Source organism: Bubalus kerabau, chromosome 1, assembly GCF_029407905.1.
Source record: "Bubalus kerabau isolate K-KA32 ecotype Philippines breed swamp buffalo chromosome 1, PCC_UOA_SB_1v2, whole genome shotgun sequence".
Lineage (NCBI taxonomy): Eukaryota > Metazoa > Chordata > Mammalia > Artiodactyla > Bovidae > Bubalus > Bubalus kerabau.
In genome coordinates, this window is record NC_073624.1 from 203,237,373 (window position 1) to 203,260,306 (window position 22,934).

Genomic DNA, 22,934 nt, shown 5'->3' on the forward strand with positions numbered 1-22,934 from the left:
GAGGCCTGCTCCTTTCTTGTGTTTGCTGTGGGTCCTCTATAGGTAGGTAGTTCATGCTGTGGGAACAACCAAACACTTGCCCGAGGAGCCAGCAGCACTCGGCTTCCTCATAGACCACTGCACTTGGAGGTCTGGGCCTATGTATGCTTGTACACCTGACCTGGGCAGGGGTGTTAGGAAGCAGGTTCCCATCCCAGCTTTGGCAGTATGATGCTGGATACCCACGGATACCTGATTTGATTTCTTTGTCCTAAATTTCATCCATAAAATGAAAATATTAGACTAATCAAGCAGCTTCTCATCTTATGCCTAGTGAAAGTAAAATTCATTATAATTGTCCACAGAGTGCTGACTGCTAAGTTGGTTCAGTCATGTCCCAACTCTTTGTGACCCTGTGGACTGAAGCCCTCCAGGCTCCTCTGTCCATGGGATTCTCCAGGCAAGAACACTGGAGTGGGTTGCCATGCCCTCCTCCAGAGGATCTTCCTGATCCAGGGACCCAATCAGCATCTCCTGCTTTGGTAGGCAGACTCTTTACCACTAGCACCACCTGGGAAGCCCCTAATTGTCCACAACATGCCAGCGAATCTGGCCCTTCACCATCTCTGTCTTATCACCTGTCCTTTTCCTTATCAGCACTCTAGCTGTTTCTGGAATACTGTGCCCACTGCCTATTAGGACCTCTGCATATGCTTGCCCTCTGGCTGGGATGTTCTTCCCCAGGATATTCACCCATAAGCCTTCCTCACAACTTTCAAGCGAGTCTAATATCACATTCTCTGTGATGACACATAATTGCAAATCCTACACATACCCCCAATCTTTATCCTCCTATTCAGCTTAATTTTTTGTCTTCCTTAGTATTCAATAGTATCCCACCACCTACTATATATTTAACTTATTTATCTTACTGTCTATCTCTCCCAGGAGAATGTCTGTTCTCCAAGGGCAGGGATTTCTCTCTGCTTTGTTCACTGGTATATGCCTGGTACCTGGAAGGGTCCCTGGTGCAGAAAAGAAATTTAGTAAGTTTTTCTGAACAGATGGCTGGAAGGGAGGGGAGGAGGAGAACAGCTCTGTGCCAGCTCTGAGGTCTGTGGGCTGTGGTGTCTACAATGGGAGGGCTCTCCCCTGTCGCCCCTGTACGTGAAACACCAAGACAGCCCAGAGCTGCACGGGTGCGCTTTCACTCAGCTGTAGACCCTCTCAAGGGCTGCTTCCTGCATGTCCCACGCTCTGAGCTGAAGGGCCATGTACACCACTCTCAGCAAGACCACAGCCTCCGCCGTATCATGTATTAAAGAGAGAACTAATGAGAACCTACTGTGTAGTACAAGGAACTCTACTCAGGGCTCTGAGGTGACCTACATGGGAAGGAAATCCAAAAATAAAGGAATATATGTATTATGCATGGCTGATTCACTTTGCTGTACACCAGAAACTAACACAACATTGTAAAGCAACTTAACTGCTGTGAAAATTAATCTTAAAAAGAGATCACAGCTTTTAAAATTGTCTATGGGAAATTCTTTATATTGGTACTCAGCTCCATTTTCTAGAGTCAAAATTAATACCGTTTGAGGGAGCATAGTGGTATCCATCTCCTTTCTCAAATTCTTCACCTAAAATCCCCAGGGGGAAGAAAAGTGAGCTTCTCTGCAGTCAAGACACCACATTGCTAATTTAACCGGCAGTGAGGAGAGGCAGTGATTTCAGCCAGTTCCACTAGGTGGCAGCATGGTCAGTGCTGGTATCCAAAGCTGACATTTACCAGCCACACTGGCTACAGAAGCTCCCACACACCCCTCCTGTTCTCTTCCACACTTATTCCTTGCCGCCTCTTCACTTTTAGCTTGGCTATTTTCAACCAGTAATTTACAATCTGCTCCTAAATGGTTCGTGCTTAATCATGAATGCATTTAACTCCAGCCTTGGAATCGTTATGTCTGCTGCTTTCTGCCAAAGTATTAATACATTACGTAGCCCAAACTCCCCCTCCAAAAAAAAAAAAAAACAACCTCACTTCTCCCACAAAACTTTCCCAACCAAGCCTGGCTCTGATTCCAACTGTATATATGTGCTGTGATATAGTCAGACACATAACCATTTTTATATATTGGACAGAATGTGTGTATATACATATATAAAGTTGACAGAGAATCACATGCACAGCTCTGGGCATCTGGAAGGCAAATGTACATTTTACATATATGATCTGCAGGTGACCACACTCCATGTAACAGGAGTAGTCATGGCTCTATGAAATAGCATGGCTGCCAGAGGTTCAATTCATGGGTCAAGACACTAGATATGTTAACATTCATCTATGTCTTCCAAGTTTGAATTCCTTCCTAGTATTCAATTTTAGGTCCAGAAAGTCTTCTGAGCCAAAAAATTTCAGTTATCTAAAACAAAATATGATGTATTGATTTGAATAAGAATGTGTAAATACCAATATAACTTTTAAAGCTATTTTGAAACGCTCTATGTATTTCAATCCTTGAAAACTTTTCCAATCTACCTGAAAAATAAAATGAAATCTACTTGTAGAAGTATTAAGTAAGGCTAAAAACAAGACTAAGGTGTATTTTAAAGTACAGAAGGCCTTGTTTGTGAGTCCAAATTGCTTACTGGCTGTTAGAGAAAATGGCAGTGTCAATATTCTGACAAACCCCTACATAATGGGAGAACACAAATGAACACCGTTGGGTTTGCTGGTCTCTACAAGGTGTTCCTGACGCTATCAGATAACTGGGATCCAGGGACGTCTGAGAGTTACCAAGCACACAGAAATTTTGAGAAGGAGAAATTTCATGTGCAAAAGTTCTCCATAGGTTCAGAGCCCCATTTCTGAAGCATTTTAATCCTTCATCCGTTTAGAGATAAAAACTGTCTACACGCTAACTCCAGATGCCATCTTTTCTACCCACAGTCCTCAAACAGCCCTTAGCCTCCTAACGCTCCTCCACACCCAGAGTCCTTGCAAAAGAGAAGCAGTGATTTTTCTGAACACAACCACTTGAAAGCTGTGACCAAAGGTTATTTTCCTGTAGACAGCAACACCATGGTGCTTAGTCATCGATTCCGACAAAGGTGTTACAACCAAATTAGTCTGGGCACTTTTTAACTCACCTAGTTTCGGCATTTTCCCCCGTATCAATCAGAAGGACAGCTTCCCAGAGTCTCAGCAGTCACATAGACCAGAGGAACATACATAGCCACCCTGCCGATGTCTTTTCCATGGCATCTGTACTGCCTTCAGGGAGTGAGTCTTCCTCGAGAATAATTCAAAGAATTTGTCCCATCCTTTCAAAAAACCAACCACAAGCATACCAAACCAATGCACCGAAGACACTGGTCAACAACAATCACTTAAAAGTTGTCTTGCTTGTTATTCTGGAAGCCGGGTTTCGTCAGCTGTAGTGGAATGCATTGTGTAGCTTTTCATTGTGAATCCAGAGAGGTCTTCACGTCCACAGCAGGGACAGACTGGGTGCTGCCTGCACTTGCTACCCGTAAGCTACGACTGCACAGGGACACAGGGATTACCTGTGATAGGAGGACGGGAGACAGTTTCAAAATCAAGCAGAAACAGGAAGTCTAATGTTTCCACATGCTAGAAAAGAGGAGCAGATACTTAAAAAAAAAAAAAAAAAAAAAGGAGCAGCCCTAATCATAGAAGCCCGGAAAAAATAAAAAAAAAACTCATTCCTACCTGGCCTGTATAAACATGAATGTCTATTAATAGTAAGTGTTGCTTAAAGGTGTTCTGGTTCTCAGGAGAGCTAGAGAACAGAGTTCGGACAAGTTTGCTACTTAAAATCGTTAGCCTTTTGCTTTTGAAGAGAATATAAGGTCTTTATAAAGAATGTATGTATGCCTGCATCCATGCCCATGCAATACACACAGGTACATACATAGAGATACAGGCACATGTATGTTCTAATAGTCTGTTTAGAAGCTTATTTATTAACCTTGGGCATTTGACAGTTCTCATCACCCACAAGTCCTTCCCTCATCCATCCCCCCAGGCAAGGTTTGGCCAGTCCCACAAGACCCACTTCACATGCACCTCCTCTGTGAATCCCTTTTCCTAAAGATCCCAAATGGGTGTTAGGCTCTCAGCCTCTTCCTTTAATCCCCACAGCACCTCAACTGAGCTTCCTTTCTGGGATCTTCTCACAGCTGTCCTTATGTGCTCTATGGTGATCTATCTTATCTTCAACTCCATGGTAAGTTTCTTGACTTTATTCTTATCTTCTGCAGCAATAACACTCTGCTTTGAGCCTGTTTCTGCACACAGCAGAAACCATACCAAGTGGAATGCAATGGACAAATGCTTTACAGTCTGCTAGGTCAGGTTCAAATTTCAGCCACGCCACTTCCTAGTTTTGTAGACTTGCAAGTTACTTCACCTTCTGAACAATTTTGCTCTCTGTCCAATGAGAATAATATTGTCTACTTCATAGAACAGCTATCAAGATGTAAAAAGAACCATGTGACGCAAATAACATATTGTCTGACACATAGTCACTGCTAGAATAACAATAAGCATTATTGTTGACCTGAATTAAAACCAAATGCCTACTATTAATTCAGGGAGGAGGCGGAAAAAATATCAAATCAACACCAACTAACAAACATATTACACATTTCTTTGTAGCCTGCATTATCATGTGACTAACTCATAGAAGTTTGAAGTTTATACTTTAGAAAATACGCTTTTGTGTTCCTTTGTGTTACTTCTCTAAATTCTGACTGGCCCCTTGATGCTATGACAACTTCAACAGGGATTAAGGGTCAAAGAAGATGCCAAGAGACAACTCCTCCTGGAAACGTAGGGTTCTAAATCATAAAGACGTCCCAAACTCTGATTCACTGTCAAGTCCAAGGGTAAATTACCAAATGTAAAGAACAGAAATGCTGAACACAGGAACCAGGCTCTCACGTTTCCTTACAATGTGGCCTTGGTGGTAGCTGCATGTCTAGATGCCTACCAGGAACCACTCTGTCCACTGCTGCGGGAAGAGGGTGGAGCAGCATGGTGAAGCTGCCGGGAGGGACAGCAGGAGGGAAAACTGCTCAGCATCACAGAAAACAGCGGCCAGCACGGCCCACAGCCCAAGCCAGGGCTCCAAACACAGGGACCAGGGCGGTGATGTGGTCCTACCTGTGAGAGGCAAGGGCAGAGTGGGCTGCAAGCGTTGGAGTCTCGTGCATCAACTGGGCACCTCCACACCCAGAGGACCAATCCCTGATTTTGGAAAGAGCACTCCAACAACAGGAGAATATAAAGCAACACAGCTACGGAATCCCCTGGAGGTTCAGTGGTTAGGACTCGGCACTTTCCCTGCTGGGGCCAGGGGATCAATCCCTGGTTGGGGAACTAAGATCATGCAAGCCCTATGGTACAGCCAAAAAGAAAGTAACACATCTGGGTGGGCTACAGATAAGGCAGGGAGTCAGGAGACCTCCTTCCTCTTTTATGTGAGACCAGAATGCCCAGGACTTACATGTTCAAAGCTATTAAAAGTTTGCCCTTTTTAAGCAGTCCCAGCAGTTATAATTTTAAATTCTACTCATCCCACATCCAACTTGATTTGGGAAAAAAGAATTATAGACAGAGGCTAAAGACAGGGAGCTCGTAGAGCAGTTCAAATTCAGAGAACAGTCTTATGTAACAGTATCTAACCCACTTCAGTGGCCTTTGGAGATATGAAGGCAACTCTCCTACGCGTCCCTAGGACTTGTAACTAGGAAAAACTAGGAAATCAGGACATTCTCGACAGATTTAAGGATTGACAGTTGTGACGGATATCCAACGCTGGAGTATCATCCATGCTCTGAGACAGGAAAAGAAGCAGCAGCTGTGACTTCTAGCCCTAGAAACAGTATGACGGCTTGGCGGCGGAGGAATCCGTCCAATCCAGCCTTACAAAGGCAACCGGTGCTCAGATGCAGGCATGGTTCTCTATCTCTTTCTGGTGAGCTTAGCTCTGCAGCTGAAGCAAGGTACTGCTCAGCACCCCAACACCCCCGGGCCCCACCCCGGGAGCGTGAGTGGCATTGCTGGTGATGGACGCACCCCGGAGCAGTGACAGTACATAAGCCGTTTCATTAGGGACGTCTGGGTGCGTCTTATCTCGTATTTCTCCTCCATCTATCTGCAACCACGTGACAGAGGCTTCCAGAAAACCAGCTTCTCCTCTTGAGTGCGCACACTCTCCACGTTATCTGGGCATCTCACAGCCAGGCACTATCACTTCAATCATTTCACTGTCCCCCCACCCAGAGAAACCAGGTGGCAAGCACAATTTCAAAGAGGTTAAGCCGATTATTCGACAAGGCCCTGCAAGCTGGAGCAGGGCAGAGAGAGAAGCCATGAGACCCGGAACCATCTCCAAACACAGGCGCTCTCTCTGGCCTAGTTTCATTGACTGCTTATTACACACCCCAAGAAAGACACTTCCTCTATGGCTACCCACATCCTTATCAGCAGTGCATTCGACAAAATCACCACAAGGATAACGCAATTTATGGCTGCATGAAAATGTGTACCTTTTGTGTATTTCAACAGATGCTACAGTCTCCAGGACAGAACTGGAAATGTCTGCGAAACACCTTGACCTTCATGCTTTGGCATTCCCAATTTGCTGCCTAGTCCCTAGGGCATGATCCGGTGAGTGCCAAGAGTACTGCTATCTTCTTTCCATTCAACCCTCCCCTCTTCCCATCAATCCTATCTAGACCCTCCTTTTCAGTCTTCTTCCTGCCACTGCAGCCCTCTCAACAGCCTCCCTAAAACCAGTGCCGCAAACAGGGCCTCCTCTTTGACTCGACTTGATTCCCTTTGTCCCTTGGCTCTTCTGGGAGGAAGGAGTTATTGGAGAGGGAAGAAGGCAGGCTGAGGGGTGATTATTCCAGGGCCTGAGTCTGGTAAAGTGCTCCAGAAGCACATTCTGAATGCTATCACAGAGACAGCGAATGGTCACCTCTTACCTGAAAAGGCTTGTGCCAACAGGAGCGCATGTTTCAGGCCTGGAGGAGAGCAGAGAAACCCTACCAGATGCTGAGCAGCATGTGTGATTTCCCTGTGTTCACTCGCTCTCCCTGAAACCCTGGGAGGTGGGCACCGTGATCCCTGAGCTGAGGAAACTAAGCTCCATAAATGTAACATACTTGCTCAGGGTAAGGCCAGCACAGGTACACGGGATCTCTTATTCCAAACGGGTTGGCTTTTTTCTTGTCATATCATATCATGAAAGGGTGATATGATTCACCAGAGAGCACACATAGGGGACTGCCTGGAAAATAAAGAGAACACTTGGCGACCCACCTTTTAAGGACAGGCAGAGCAGGGAGTTCACCAGTGGGAACTGGAGCTGCTGCGGGCCAGCGCTGGCCTCAGGGACAGGGCAGGAGGGTTGGGGGGCAGATTTCTCAAGTCCATCCTCACACTGACTCCCCACAAGGGGCCGCATAAAAAAGAAGTGTGGGAAGGCAGGTTTTTCTATCACATAATATTTCTAAGTTTCAAGTACAAGTTTTATAAAATGTCACTTAGAAGCAGGCAAACAAATGAATAAATAAACAACTCACTGCTAGCTGCAGTACAGTGATGCCAGCCGCCAGATCGTAGCACTCTAGAAGGAGCATTTCTGTCTGCTGTCCTAGGACGCTCAAATCTCTCTTCACACTCACACCACCAACGAAAACATTAAATCAGCCTTTACCAAGCACAGAAACACTGAGTGCCTGTTGCAATAAATATGCTGGCACTTGAACCTGGTTTATTTTCTGCTGAGCTGAGTATAAACAGAGTCTTGACATTTTATAGCATTCTTGCATTGCAAACCTTCATGTGAAACTGAACATGAGCCCTCATGATAAAATACTCAACTAATTAAACTCTAAATTTGCCAAGAAAAATTCTCCAATGGTAGAGTAAATTTCTCTATAAATTCCTAGAATTTCTTGTGAATATGCAACACATGGTATTTCCCAATTTGAATTCCGCATCTCCTTCTGTCACCAAACTTGATCATTTTCCTCTCTGTTTTAACCTCTATGGATCCCATCATCCCCCAGTCATCGCTGATTCCTCTCTTGCTTTGGACGATCTCTCATTTACCAAGTTCTGCTGTCTTTCCATCTGTGCTTCTCGCATTCTCCTTTGGATTTTGTTAAAACCTGTGCATTCAAGGTGGCAGAAGATGTTTTTTTAAAAAGACAGCTTTCCAGAGAAGGCCATGAAAGCAGTTCTACTTTCTATCCCCCTTTAGACAACAGTGAGCTTTGTCATTTTGTAGTTTTACCCACGTGGCTATTTTGAAACCTATATTAAAAGAAAAAACCCAGCTTTCAGAAATGTTTCAGCTTAGCGAGCCATCAGGAATTACACCCTGTCTTGAGTAAAGTTTCTCCTTGATTTTTGGCCCCCAGGAAAAACATACACACACCAGTTTTGACCATTTGCAGGGGAAGGATGATCACCCAGTTCGGGGCCTTATCCCATTGGTACCCAGAGCCCCGCACTAAGGCAGACAGCAATCATCACTTGTCTTCTGCCCCATCCTCCTCAGTCTCACAGCCTGAATGGCAGGCTGACATCAAACAAGCTCCTGCCACACGGTGACTGAGGAGCAGACATTGCCGAGGACACACCTCTCACCCCTGGAGAGATGTGAGAGCCCTGTATTCCCGTCCCACTAAGTGGTCCTATTCTTCCAGATAAGGAGGTGGCCACAGGAGCCCAGAATTTCCTATCCTGTGCTACATTTCTGTCTCCCCACCTCTAGCCTCTCATCACCCAAAGTCTTTCAGGACAAAGGAGGGCATGTGGGCTAGTTTCATCCAGAAAATGCTCCCTGATACAGTAAAAGGATGGGCTAGAACTAAATTCATATGCTGCTGCAAATTCATATGACTCATCCCCAAAGAGCTTCTCTTCTGCACTGCATATCTCATCTTCCCACCAGCCATTCAGACTTGAAGCCTCAGTGTCATCTTGGATCTCCCTCTCCCCCTTCCAGCCACCAAGCTCTCACATCTCCCCACCCTTGCAGAGTGCCTCTGCCTTCCTTTGTTTCAACCCCAAAGCCCCATCCTATCACAGGCCTCAGCTTCCTGCTCTTTTCACTCACTTGCCCTCATGGCACATCTTTTCAAAGCACATCATAATCTGTGCCTAGAATTGAGTTGAAAATCTTCACTTTACCACGTCATTCTCCGATGGGGAATGTGCAGCACTTCCCAGCTGCTCATGGATCAGAGTCCACACTGTCAGCAAAGGATTCAAGATGCTCCCTAGCCCTGCCCCCATCAGGCCTAGCACTGTTCTACCTCTGGGCCCCTGTTCACCCACTTTCCTTGGCCTCTGGGGTCCATTCCACCATCATCAGCTACAAACTACTGCCAGTCTCCCAAGGCTCAAGTTCACACAAGGCCATTGTGATGGCTATGTTGCTGTTGTTTAGTTGCTAAGTCGGGTCTAAGTCTTTGTGACTCCGTTGACTGTAGCTTGCGAGGCTCCTCTGTCCATGGGATTTCCCAGGCAAGAATACTGGAATGGGTTGCCATCTCCTCCTCCAGAGGATCTTCCCAACCCAGGGATTGAACCTGCATCTCCTGTATTGCAGGTGGATTTATTACCACTGAGCCACCAGGAAGCTCATTACGATGCCTGAAGCCAGCTCCTCTTCCTCTATCTCCCTATGCGACTTGGAAGCTTCCTTACAACCTTTAGCCCATTTTGCTCAAAGGGAGAGGCACTGTTATACACGTCTCATCATCCCATGACACTGCACATTTCTAGGTGATAAGGAGATTGCTTCATTCATTCAAGAAAATCAATTCGCATTTATCCAGAACCTACTGAACATCAGGTACTGACGTAGGTGCTGGGCTCATTGTGGGAAATAAAACACAAGAACTGACATTCAATGGGAGGAAGATGTGGCAATCAAGTAAACACGTGAATAACTAAAGGGCAGATTTCAAGAGGTGCTGGGATGGAAATGAACAGGGGGTTCTGATGGAGACTGCGCTGGCAGAGGTGGCCTCGGAGGCCAAGCGCCGGGAGAACAACAGGAAAAGCAGCAAGAAGACAGGCACTCCAGCCTGAGACAGGACAAGCTTGGCCACGCCAGGGAGAGGAGAGGAGAGGGGGCCAGGGTGGCATTAGTGCTGGATGCACAAGGAACAAGTTGCTGGGAGTCGGGGAAAGGCCCACAGAGGTAAGGCCACACAGAGCACGGTCAGAAGTTTCTGTTACGTGGTGGGAATGGAGAGCAGGGCAAATGTCTGGAAGGCAAAGTGGCAATAAAGATCAAAACCTTCAAACTCCACATGTCCTTTGAACCACTTCCAGGAACACATCCAGTGAAACAGAGACAAGTGTGGACAGCTGCTAAAAGCAAGGCAGTTGTGTGGTGTTATGACAGTGGTAAAGATTAAAAACAGTTCACTTATCCAAATGGGAGATTGGTGAAGTGAATGATGGCATAGCTATATAATGGCACATAATACGGTCTTTAAAAATGATTTTAGAGAGTAACTAATAACATGTGAACTATTCACAAAGGCTACAAAGCAATACATAAAAGAAATCATGTGAACTACTATACAATTTTTACAGAGAAAACTATAGGCATACAGAAACCAGCCGAGAGTATAGTCACAAAATATTTTCTTCTGAGTGCTGAAGTTAAAGAGTAACTTTTTTTGTTGTTGTTTTTCACTTTTTTGTCAAATTATAATTGATAAATATACTACACTCCCAAGTGATGCTTTTGTTATAAGGGGGAAAAGGTTTTCAAAAACCTGTTAGTGGGGCGTCCCTGGCGGCTCAGTGGTAAAGAATCCACCTGCCAATACAGGAGACACAGGTTCAATCCCTGATCTAGGGAGATCCCACATGTCATGGAGTGACGAAGCCCATGCGCCACAACTACTGAGCCTCAGCTCTAGAGTCCAGAAGCCTCAACTACTGAGCCTGCGTGCCACAACTAACAAGCCTGTGCACCCCCTGTGCTCCACAACAAGAGAAGTCACTGCAATGAGAAGCCCGCACACCACAACTAGAGAAAAATCAGCGCAGCAGTGGAGACCCAGCACAGCCATAAATACATAAATAAAATTATTCAACAAAAACACCCAAACCTGTTGGTAACAAGAAGGAAAGCAGAGTGGATTTCCTATAAATAACAAAGGCTGCTGATCAACAGATGGCCAGGGCAGTCTTCTGTCTTTTTAGGGAATCTTCAGAGCAAAAGAGAAAAACAAAACAACAAAACAAAACTCCCTAGAACTTCAGGCAGGAAGTGGGTCATTCGTTTCTCGCTGATCCCTCTGACTCAGTACTGACTGTCAGGCCCCTCGGGTCCTCACAGCGAGGAAGCTGGAGATAGGTGCTCCGACGGGATGGAGACTGGAAACCTCGCCCGGCAGCTCCCAGCCCTGGGGCTGAAGTCTGAAATGCCAACCTGGACCTTCTAAGGGAAAAGCCTTTCCCCATTCTTCTTTAGATTCATTACAACTGAGTCAAACACTCTCACATATTATTACAGGTTAAACATGATTACGTTTTTGTGTCTTAAATAAGATTTACTGTGCAAGCCCCCAAACACACTGTGGTGTGTAGGCTTTCTTCCCAAACAGGTTTGAAAATGTAATAAACGATTCAGACAAGTCCCAACAAGTCTCAGGTATTCTGATGCCAGCTTATGAGTGCCCAAGGTGAAAAACGTTCACTGCAGAGGCCCATTCAGCCAGCGTGCCCCCCTGCTGGCCCCTGGGTCACAGAGGTGGTTTGGTTCCCTGTCCTGTTTGGTGGCCTTCTAAGCTCAGCACTTAATGGCCACTCAAAGAGCATACATTGAAAATGATTTGCTAGCAGAATCCCACATATTTCTTTTAGTTCTGTTTTTAATAATCCCCTGGAAGCCACAGAGCTGAGGGAACTATATACATGGGATTGTACATAAAAGTAGATTTTTTTTTTTTCACTCTGGAAACCTAAAAAATTTTAAGACAAATTAAATCAGAGATTGAGGACACTGACAGTTACTATCCAGGGCCTCTGTCTTCCCACATTCATTCAACACATATTTATTGAGGCCTTCCTGTGCCCCCAGTAGCCCTTAGAATGAGTAATAAACACAGGGGCCAGAGGGGGTAAATGAAGGACTGGGAGAGGGGATGGGCAGAAGGACAGGAGGAAGGAAAGGAGACAATTACTTCCAAGATATTGTAACAGCCACCATCAGTTTGAGAACAGGCTATTAAGGATCTTATAAGACCTATGTAAAAATGTAGACTTCCTCAAAACTCTAATTAGGCATCTTAAGCAGGGGATGCACAACCAGGTGGCTATTTTGTAAAGATTAATAAGAGCACAGGAAGTCAGACTGGTGCCGAGGCAGAGGTGGGGGCATGTGGCATGTCAAGTGTTCTTGAAGGAATCTAGGTAAGAGATGATAGTGATGCCCCGGTCTCAGTTGGTGGCAGTAGGCTGGGACAGGCAGCGCACAGATTCTACAACTATTGAGTGGGAGAACCGGTAATATTGGCAATTGACTGACGTAGAGGAGGATGCCTTCCAGGCTTCTGGATAGTCAGTTAGATCACTACTGAGGGGAAAATGCAAAGAGTAGGTAAGTTCAGTTGACTTCCCATCACATCTGAGTTGCCTGTGAGATGTCTAAGTATTGATAAACACTTTACAACTGGACAGACAAGTCTAGGCTAGGCTTGAAATATACCATCGACAGTCATTACCACGTAGAGATTCTGATATTCCAGGAATGGATGGGGTCATCAAGGGAAAGAGTGGACTAAACAGGGCACAGAGGGACTTCCCTTATGGTCCACTGGTCAAAACCCCACGCTTCCACTGCAGGGGGCATGGGTTCAATTCCTCGTTGGGGAACTAAGGTCTCACATGCTGCATGGCATGGCCAAAAAAAAAAGAGAGGACAGCAGAGGACCCAGACAAAGCCCTAAGAAGTACTGACATTTAAGGGATGGACAAAGAAGAGGAAGAAGCTTGCAGTGGAGACTGAGAAGGGACAGAGACAGAAAAGAAAGAAATCAGGAGGGTGGATTGTCAAGGAGAGGACTGCGTATAGAAAACAGGAGCAGTGGGCCCATCAGACCATTCTCTATGCCTGCATCTCCATTTCTTCTCTGTAAATAGGTTCATCAGTATTAATTTTCTAGATTCCATATATATGCATTAATATGTGATATTTGCTTTTCTCTTTCTGACTTACTTCACTTTGTATATATAACATGAATGATTCGTGTTGATGTATGGCAGAGACCACCACAACACTGTGAAGCAATTATCCTCCAATTAAAAAAAAGAAGAAGAAAACAAGAGCAGTAGGGATTTGCACTGAGCAGTCAAGAAGGAAGTGAATGGTGGCTGTGCACCCACCATCGAAATCCCAGATGCTGCTCCACTTCTTCCCCATCCTTGATATTTCTGGAGTTGGCTGTGAGCAGGCAGGGGCTAAACAGGAGGAGGCAGAAGAAAGAAGGTTCTGAGATAAACAGGGCAGGAGATCCTGGACATAAGCCAGTGTGATCTGATCAGGGGCTGGAAAAGGGGCCAAAGGCCACAGAAGTCACAAAACATGAAGTTACACAGGTGGCATTCTGTTGTTCTGTCCAAAGTATTTAGTGGTCATCTACTATGTACAGGCACAGCCTACAGTGCTGGGCATAGAGCGGTGACAAAACCCTAGGCAGAAAAACAGGATTTCAAGCAGACATAAAAGTTTTTCCTTCCCTGTGGAAGGGAAAAACAAACCAGAATCAAGGGGAAGAATGACTGGGAGAGAGGAGCATTTTGGATGGGGTGGTGCCTGAGCAGAAAAATGAGAAGAGTTGGGGAGAGAGATAAGGAACAGGCTAAGGGGAGGGCCTTCCAGGCAGAGGGAAGGGTGGGTGCAAGGGCTCTGAAGCAGGTCAAGTTTGGAAAGTCTGAGGAAGCAGCAAGAGAATGTGGGCCAACGGGAGAGGAGGAGTGGGGGTGGTAAGAGATGACATGGGACAGTTGGGCCAGGGGCCACATCAGGGAGCCCCACAGCTCAGGGCAAGGAGGGTGGACTTCACTGATTGTGATGGGAAGACAAGAGGGTTTAGAGCAAGGCAGTGACACAGTCTACTGGGTTTTCTGAGAATACTCAGATGACCTGAGACGTAGATGGGGGCGAGGGGTGTGTCAAGAGCACAGGAGGCATTGGAGGCCACTGAGGCCATCAAGATGAGAAACAGTGGTGGCAGGGGAAGGAGAGAGAGGTGAGATATGCATGTTTGGAAGAGAAATGAAAAGGACTGGCTGTTGCACTAGCTGTGGAATGATGAGGGGTCAAGATGCCACGTAAGCTTTTAGCCTGAAAGCTCAGTATACAAATATGCTGACAGAGAAGGACAAAGCCAGGGGAGGAGAAGGTTTGGGTTAGAAGAATGGCCATGGAATCAAGATGTCTATTCCTATAAAGACAACGTGGCACACATATACAATGGAATATTACTCAGCCATAAAAAAGAATGAAATAATACCATTTAAATCAATGTGGATGGACTTAGAGTTTATCATACTAAGTGAAGTCAGGCATAGAAAAGACAAATTTCATATGATATCACTTATATGTGGAACTTTAAAAATGATACAAATGAACTTATAAAACAGGAATAGACTCACAGACTTATGAGAACAAACTTATGGTTATCAAAGGGGAAAGGAGGGGCAGGGATAAATCAGGAGTTTGGAATTAAAATATATCCACTACTATATACTTTTCATTCCAAAATCTCAAATAAGGGCAATGCCAAAGACTATTCAAACTACCACACAATTGCACTTATTTCACATGCTAGCAAAGTAATGCTCAAAATCCTTCAAGATACACTTCAACAGTATGTAAACCCAGAACTTCCAGATGTTTAGAAATGGCAGAGGAACCAGAGATCAAATGCCAACATCTGCTGGATCATCAAAAAAGCAAGAGAGTTCCAGAAAAACATCTATTTCTGCTTCATTGACTATGTTAAAGCCTTTGACTGTAGATCACAACAAACTGTGGGAAATTCTTCAAGAGATGGGAATACCAGACCACCTTACCTGCCTCCTGCAAAACCTGCATGCAAGTCAAGAAGCAACAGTTAGAACTGGACAAGGAACGACAGACTGGTTCCAAATTGGGAAAGGAGTACGTCAAGGCTGAATATTGTCACCCTGCTTATTTAACATAGATGCAGAGTACATTATGCAAAATGATGGGCTGGAAGAAGCACAAGCTGGAATCAAGATTGCTGGGAGAAATATCAATAACCTCAGATATGCAGATGACACTATCCTTATGGCAGAAAGTGACGAGGAATTAAAGAGCCTCTTAATGAAGGTGAAAGAGAAGAGGGAAAAAGCTGGCTTAAAACTCAACATTCAAAAAACAAAGATCATGGCAACCAGTCCCATCACTTCATGGCAAATAGATGAGGAAACAAGGGAAACAGTGACAGACTTTACTTTCTTGGGCTCCAAAATCACTGTGGATGGTGACTGCAGCCATGAAATTAAAAGACATCGCTCCTTGGAAGAAAAGCTATGATAAACCAAGACAGCGTATTAAAAAGTAGAGACATTACTTTGCCAGCAAAGGTCCATAGAGTCAAAGATACGATTTTTCCAGTAGTGAGGTACGGATAAGAGAGCTGGACACTAAATAAGGCTAAACACCAAAGAATTGATGCCTTCGAACTGTGGTGCTGGCGAACTCTTTAAGAGTCCTTTGGACAACAAGGAGATCAAACCAGTCAATTGTAAAGAAAATCAACCTTCAATATTCATTGGAAGGACTGATGCTGAAGTTGAAGCTCCGATATTCTGGGCATGTGATGCGAAGAGCCAACTCACTGGAAAAGACCCTGATGCTGGGAAAGATTGAGGGCATGAGGAGAAGGGGATGACAGAGGATGAGATGGTTGGATGCCATCACTGATTCAATGGACAAGAATTTGAGCAAGCTCTAGGAGATGGTGAAGGACAGGGAAGCCTGGGGTGCTGCAGTTCATGGGGTGACAAAGTATTAGACGTGGCTGAGCAACTGTACAACAACAGATATAAGAGATAATTAACGAGGACCTATTGAATAGCACAGGGAACTATATTCAATATCTTATAATAACGTATAATGGAAAAGAATTCGAAAAGTGGCTTGATTCCACAGCCATTCTTCTAACCCAAACCTTCTCCTCCCCTGGCTTTGTCCTTCTCTGTCAGCATATTTGTATACTGAGCTTTCAGGCTAAAAGCTTAGGTGGCATCTTGACCCCTCATCGTTCCACAGCTAGTCCAACAGCCAGTCCTGTTCGTTTCTCTTCCAAACATTCAGTGATTCAGAATCCAAACTGAATCACTGTGCTGAAATGAATACAATATTGTAAAATCAACTATATTTCAATAAAATTAATTAAAAAAAATGATGCCCGTGAGTCTTCCCCAGAGATTCTAAGTTAATCAGACTTGTGTGAGACCTGCCCCCTCCTTCACTTTTCTACCCAGGTCAGGTAAAGAAGCACTGCCCACAGAATGTGAGGACAGCAAAGGTCCTTGGAAGGAGGAGTTAAGGAGGTAGGATAAAAGGTGGTTGTGATGCCCTGGAAACCAAGTCCAGAAAGTGTTCTAGGAAGAGGGAGGGATGAAGGATGCTGAATCTGCTGAGCCTGAGGGTGGAGGGGATGGAGAAGTGGCCACAGGGTTCATTAAAACAGAGGTTTCTGGAACTTCCCTGGTAGTCCAGTGGTTAAGACTTTGCATTTCCAATGCAGGGGACGTGGGATACATCCCTGGTTGGGGGAACTAAGACCCCATAATCCATGTGGTGTGATCTAGTCTCTGCCAAAAAAGATAGAGGTCTCTGCTGACCTTAACAGAAGCAGTTTTGGAAGAGGGGAACGGTGAAGAGGGCAGTAAGAAGGGGAGATCACGTGCGGAGATACTTCCATGGGAAAGTTCCACTGGAACCCAGAGCAGAGAAGTAGGGTGAGAGTTAGAAGGTTACTTCAGATTAAGGAAGTTTTGTTTCATTTGTTTTTCTGAGTCTCAATGTGCTAACATTTTTGGCACAAGTGCATTCTTCTCTGCATCATTGGCTTTCATCTGCTTTTTAAGATGAGTGACAAAAAGGCATATTCTGATACTGATGAGGATTGTTCCCACATGGAGGAAAAAAAGGATGTTGTACAAGAGGGGGTTAGTTGCAGGAGGACTTGCACGAGGTAGAGAGAAAAAGCCATTAATAATAGGACCCTGAATCTGAAATTCCCCTTCAAATGCCAACTGTCTTCATTTTTCATTCCTCAGGGGAGGTAATATGTCCTAAAAATCACAGAATAGCTAGACAGCAATGGGACTTAAAATCATCCTATCCAAAGTCCACTACTAATCCACAGCTGAAATCCCCTGTTTCCCTTCCCATTCGTGGTCTTCCTCACAACCTCCATTGAAAGGGACTTTCTATACCTCTACACTTAACCATCTTACACCTCACAACTCCACAGTTTATGATATTTTTGGACACTGAATTTGAACTGAGCCAGAAGTTATTTTCCTGTGTGTCAATCCACTGGTTCTGGTTCCATATGTTCAGGACACAAAGAACATGTCTAATTTCTCTTCTATGTCTTTCAAACATTGGGAAACGACTAATTCTTGCTCCACTCTCTTATTCCCATACTCCCAAACCAAATCAATTCTTTTTATATGTATTAACAAACAGGTCCCCATTTTAGGAAATATCTAGACAGGGGCTACCAATCAACCCAGTTGTCCTTTAATATGATGAAGTTGTAGGCAAACATGCTGCAGTAAAAGTTACACCCATGGATATACAAATTACGCACAATAGCCCTGGTTTCCAAGAAACCAGAATGGCTCTCAGTGTTCTCCTTCTAGGTCTGGCTTGATCCAGTCAATCCTTAAGCACTAATTTAATTCTCCGACGCATCCTGTCCCCCAATCCCAGGACACAACCTCCCCTCAACACACACATCCACCACATATGCACACTCTGACTCTCAGCAGAATATGGTCCATTTACTATTAAATACAACCATCATTAAGCGCCTTGTTATGATTCTCATGGCAGTCCAGTTTTATACTATAAATTTGGATTAATTTTTACAGACTTCATTCAATAAAACTCCAAAGTCAGAAGAAAAACATAAATGTTTAGCTATCCAAAGAGTACTTTTTAAAAAATACAATTATAAATTAATTTAAAACCATAGCTACAAAAAAAAAAAAAGGTTTAGATTAAAATTAAAGTATCCCTTGGATTATGGAGTTATTGCTGAAACTCAATGAAGAAACAGGATATGGGATTTCAACAAAGACATTTGGAGTATTCATGCCAAATATTACATGAGTTGTTATTCTTCTAGTCTTAATTTAAAACATTCCAACCACTAGGTATAAAAGGGACCCAGCAGACCCAGCACACAAGAGTATTGGCATAATGCCTCAAATTGCAATAAACTAGACTGAAACAATTTTAAAGTTATTTTAGTTATTAATGTATAGTAGGCCCTGAAATGTTTAGTAAATGAATAGATTGCATTACGTGGAGTAAAAGGGCCCCTCAACCCCAAAGAAGAGAAAAACTGAAAAACTATTATAGACAAAACCCCAGATTCATAAACATGAATTTAACTTTAGTACAGAAGGCTGATGTAGAACACTAAAGGTACTACTTAAAATCTCTTGAAATCTCTGTAAAGAGACAAAAATTCTTTAAAAATTTGTAGCCAACCACTTGCATAAGGATCAATGAATTCAGAGCTACTTCAAGAGCTTTAACTATCATTTTCATAGGTTTTTAGAAACACAGTTTTGAGTATATTCAGTATATTATATTTAATATTGAATTTTACCACTTGAATTAAATTTGACAATTGTACCCAGGAAAATTCAACTTGTTTATGGCAAATATCTTTTATGTGTGTTACACTCTGGAAAACTGGGTATGTGCAGAGGGAGATAAAGTTCATTAAATTAATTATACAATATAATAAATATAGATGAAAGAAACTGCTAGAAAAGTATTTCTGAGTGTCTCAGAATTAGAGCAAACGGTAACTGCACTAAAATTAAAAGTGCCTTTCCTACCTTCCTCATATCCAATCAAAAGGAAAGAAGAGAAAATAAAGCTCTACAGCACATAAAATCATATTTCTTATAGCCCGTGTATAATCACTTTCAAATGATTCACTCTCTGATTTTAGAAAACTTTATATATAAAAAACAACCAATTCAAAAGCTTACTTAAAAATTATTTATTTGGGCTAATTTACATAGGTTTAATTTTCCTAACTTCAGTTTTCTTCCAAGCCATTCAAATGCAATAAACTTAGAGAACCACAAGAAGACAGCCTGTCCAAAAAATCAGATCCAGGAGATGCTTCAGCTCCAAGAACAGGCCAGGAACACACCATCAGACCCCTGTGACGGCAGGCACAGTAGAGGCATTTACTAAGCCACTCCCTTCCCCTCATCTTGCTGGGAGGCCAAAAATGTAAGCTTCTTCATGCTAGGCTTTCATCACAATGGCCTTACCCACTGCTCTGACGTATCTCATTTCTTAAGCCTGATTATTCTCGAGCGCTGTTTCCCAACCTCAGTACAATTGACATTTTCTGCATGATGATTTTTGTTATGGTAGAGCTGTCTGTGAATTGCAGGTTGTTTAGCTGCATCTCTGGTTTGTACCCAGTAGATACCAGGAAGCAGACCCCTCCCCCAATTGTGGCAATCAAAAGTGTATCCAGACATTGCTAATGATCCTTGGGAGGGGGAAGTGGGGCACAAAATTGTTCCTGGTTGAGAGACACTGTTCTAGAGCACTGGTACTTGGCTACACATTGGAAGGACCTGAGGACTTTTGAAAAATACCGATTCCAAGTCCCACCCACCTGCCCCCACCCCCACCCCCACATGAGATTTTGATTTAATTCATTTGGGCTGAGTGGTGAGCATCTGAATTTTTGAAAGCCAAGAGATTCTAAATTATGCAGCCAAGTGTAAGGATATCTGCCCTAGAGTTATCAATGATACCAAGGAAGTCATTGAACCAATTTAAGGCAACACAAAAATGCATTGTGATGCACTGTTGTGAAGTTGCTCAGTCGTGTCCGACTCTTTGCGACCCCATGGACTGCAGCCTGCCAGGCTTCTCCACCCAGGGGTTTTCCAGGCAAGAATACTAGAGTGGGCTTCCATTTCCTTCTCCAGGGGATCTTCCTGACCCAGGGATCGAACCTGGGTCTCCCACGCTACAGACAAACTCTTTGCCCTCTGAGCCACCAGGGAAGCTTCCTCCAAATTAGAGTATTTTTTTATGTTGGTATTAAAATCTATACAATTATAGTAAACCAGTAGAGGAAATGGAAAAAGGTTGACTGTAGTCCTAATCTGACAACTTCTTTTCCATTTTGATTGGACAGGAACAAGAGCAAAAAGACTTGCTTGAATCTTAATGCTGCATCTTCATACACAGATGGGGTGATTTAGAAACCAAGCTTCATAGACAGGAAAAACAGAACTATGTCCTCACAGGGTGAAAACACCAGCTGTACAATGAAGACACTCTGGAGTTGCCATCTCTTTATGAGCACCACTAAACTGGCCTTGGAGAAATGCAGAGTTCCTTAAAAACAATACACAAGCAAACAATCTGTGGGCTGGAAAGACACTCAGAGAACCCACATGGGAACTGAAATCAAGCCCTTTCCGGTGGGATCATGCTTGTAATAGATGACATTACCAGGGACCTACCTGGAGCGGACAGCAAAGTTGGAGCCCTGCACAAAAGCTTCATGGCCACAAACAACCCCAAGTCTTCTCTTCCTCGCTTATACCTCTGCATCCTCTGCCAGCCTCAGTATGTTCAACTCTAGGCTTAGGTCCAACTTTTGCAGAGAATGGCATGGCACTCCCCCAGAAGGCACTGTTCCCCTAACTGCCTGGTCTCTGGCTGTGGCTTTCTGGCCAACCATGTGCCAACCTATCAGCTGGGCTGACAGACAGACTGCTGTTCTTTAAGTTGGAAAAACAGCAAGTAGACACATGCATACAAACATGAAAGTGATTCTTCTGCCAGTTCAGCAAGGACACTAACCAGCAATTTGTATTGAGTATTTATGATGTGTACAGTACTTTGCTAAGAACTGTATATGCATTATCTCACTGACTCCTGACAGTACTTTAAAGGAGATGCTAGTACTGTCTCCATTTGGTAGAAAAATTTATTGAGGCTTATGCAGTTTAAGAAATTTATCTAAGGCCAAGCCAGGACTTGGATACATTTCTCTGGGGCATCAAAGCCCCTGGTCTTAACCACCACATAATCCTGCCTCCCATGGTTCTTGAACTTGGACTTAAACTCCACCAACTATTAATGTTTCAAGTTCTCATTGATTTGGGTTAGAAATCCTAGGATAGGAGAAAATTTCCCAGATACAGAAAGGATGTGGATATCCAGTTTCATCCCAGACTGCATCAATAAGATCACAGGACATTGTACATGTCTTTGAACTTGCCTTGAATTAATCCTGGAGTTCAGCTTTGACTCCTCACACTCAGCATGTTTACTGATTCTTCTTTCAAGTCTCTCCCTAAACCTCTATTGTTCGTGCTAAGATTCTCTCATTTCTCACTCTTGGATTTGCAAGTGCCTCTGAACTGGCTTACACCAGCTCACATAACTGCAACCCATCTTGCACACAGATGTCAAATCTTTCAGTGCTACTTTCAAGTTTTCTCTCTTCTGCTAAAAAATGTGCAAGAGTTCCCTCTTTGAGATACCCTCAACTCTTCTGCACACCTCTGAAGTCTTCTACCATCCAGAATTCTCCTCACTGTTTCTCAGTACAAAATCTTAAAACTCTAGGGACTTCCCTGGTGGTCCAGTGGCTAGGACTGGTGCTCCCTATGCAGAGGGCCAGGGTTTGATCCTTGGTCAGGGAACTGTATCTCACATGCTACAACTAAGACCTGGAGCAGCCAACAAATAAATATTTCAAAAACTAAAGTTAAAAAATGAAAACTCTAAGTCAGACCAACTTCCAGCACCTCCCCAAAACACTCTCTGTGATACCAACCTTTGTGACCTGGTACTGAGAGTCCCATTCTCCATGCCTGAATCAAGACCCACTTCCCTCACTTTGAATCCTTTATTGTATTCATCTATTCATGGACAGATATCAGGATAGATGTCTAAGGCAAAACTACCTTACTGAGACACTCCCATCTTTGGATGTGGCATACTCTTCTTCCTCCCTCAAAATTTATTAAGCAGCTTCAAGTGCTGTTTTGGGTGTGGAGACAGACCAGACAGTATAAGAGCTAAGTTCCCTGTACTCCTGGCATTGTTCCTTCTCTAAAACCTCCTAGGACTTTTATGGCCAAATCTATCTCTCCCAAGGGCTTCCTGGATGGCTCAGCAGTAAAGAATCCACCCACAATGCAGGAGATGTAGAGATGCATCTGAACCCTGTGATGGGAATATCCCCTGCAGGAGGAAGTGGCAATCCCCTCCAGTATGCTTGCCTGGAAAATCCCATGGACAGAGGAGCCTGGCAGGCTACAGTCTATAGGGTCGCAAAGAGTAGGACACCACTGAGTGACTGAGCATGCGTATAAGCCACATCTGCCAAAGGTGCCAGGACCATACACACTCATGTTCAAATGAATTTAGTAAATGCTGTGTGCAACAGCCAGCACCCTCTTGAGGAATGAACATGAGAAATCCTGCAGAACAGAGTTAGGTTACTTGCTTCAACCTAGCAGTCATCAAAGAAACCTGCTTGTGTTCATGAGAGAGAGAAAGAAAAAAGAAAAATCCTACAGGATATATCTCCTGGGGAAAACT

General features: G+C 44.0%; 1 protein-coding gene across 9 annotated transcripts in view; it reads right to left on the reverse strand.

The window, feature by feature from the left end:
• TNFAIP8 (TNF alpha induced protein 8) overlaps positions 1–22,934 on the reverse strand; it is a 143,252-nt gene that overhangs the window by 67,892 nt on the left and 52,426 nt on the right. Inside the window, exon 1 of one of the 9 annotated variants that reach the window (XM_055550207.1) lies at positions 3,133–3,271. The exons of the other annotated variants lie outside the window; for them this stretch is intronic. Coding sequence (XP_055406182.1) covers positions 3,133–3,145 — 13 coding nt within the window. The 5' untranslated portion in view covers positions 3,146–3,271. Of the gene's footprint in view, positions 1–3,132; positions 3,272–22,934 lie in introns of those variants that run through there. 9 annotated transcript variants of the gene reach the window in all.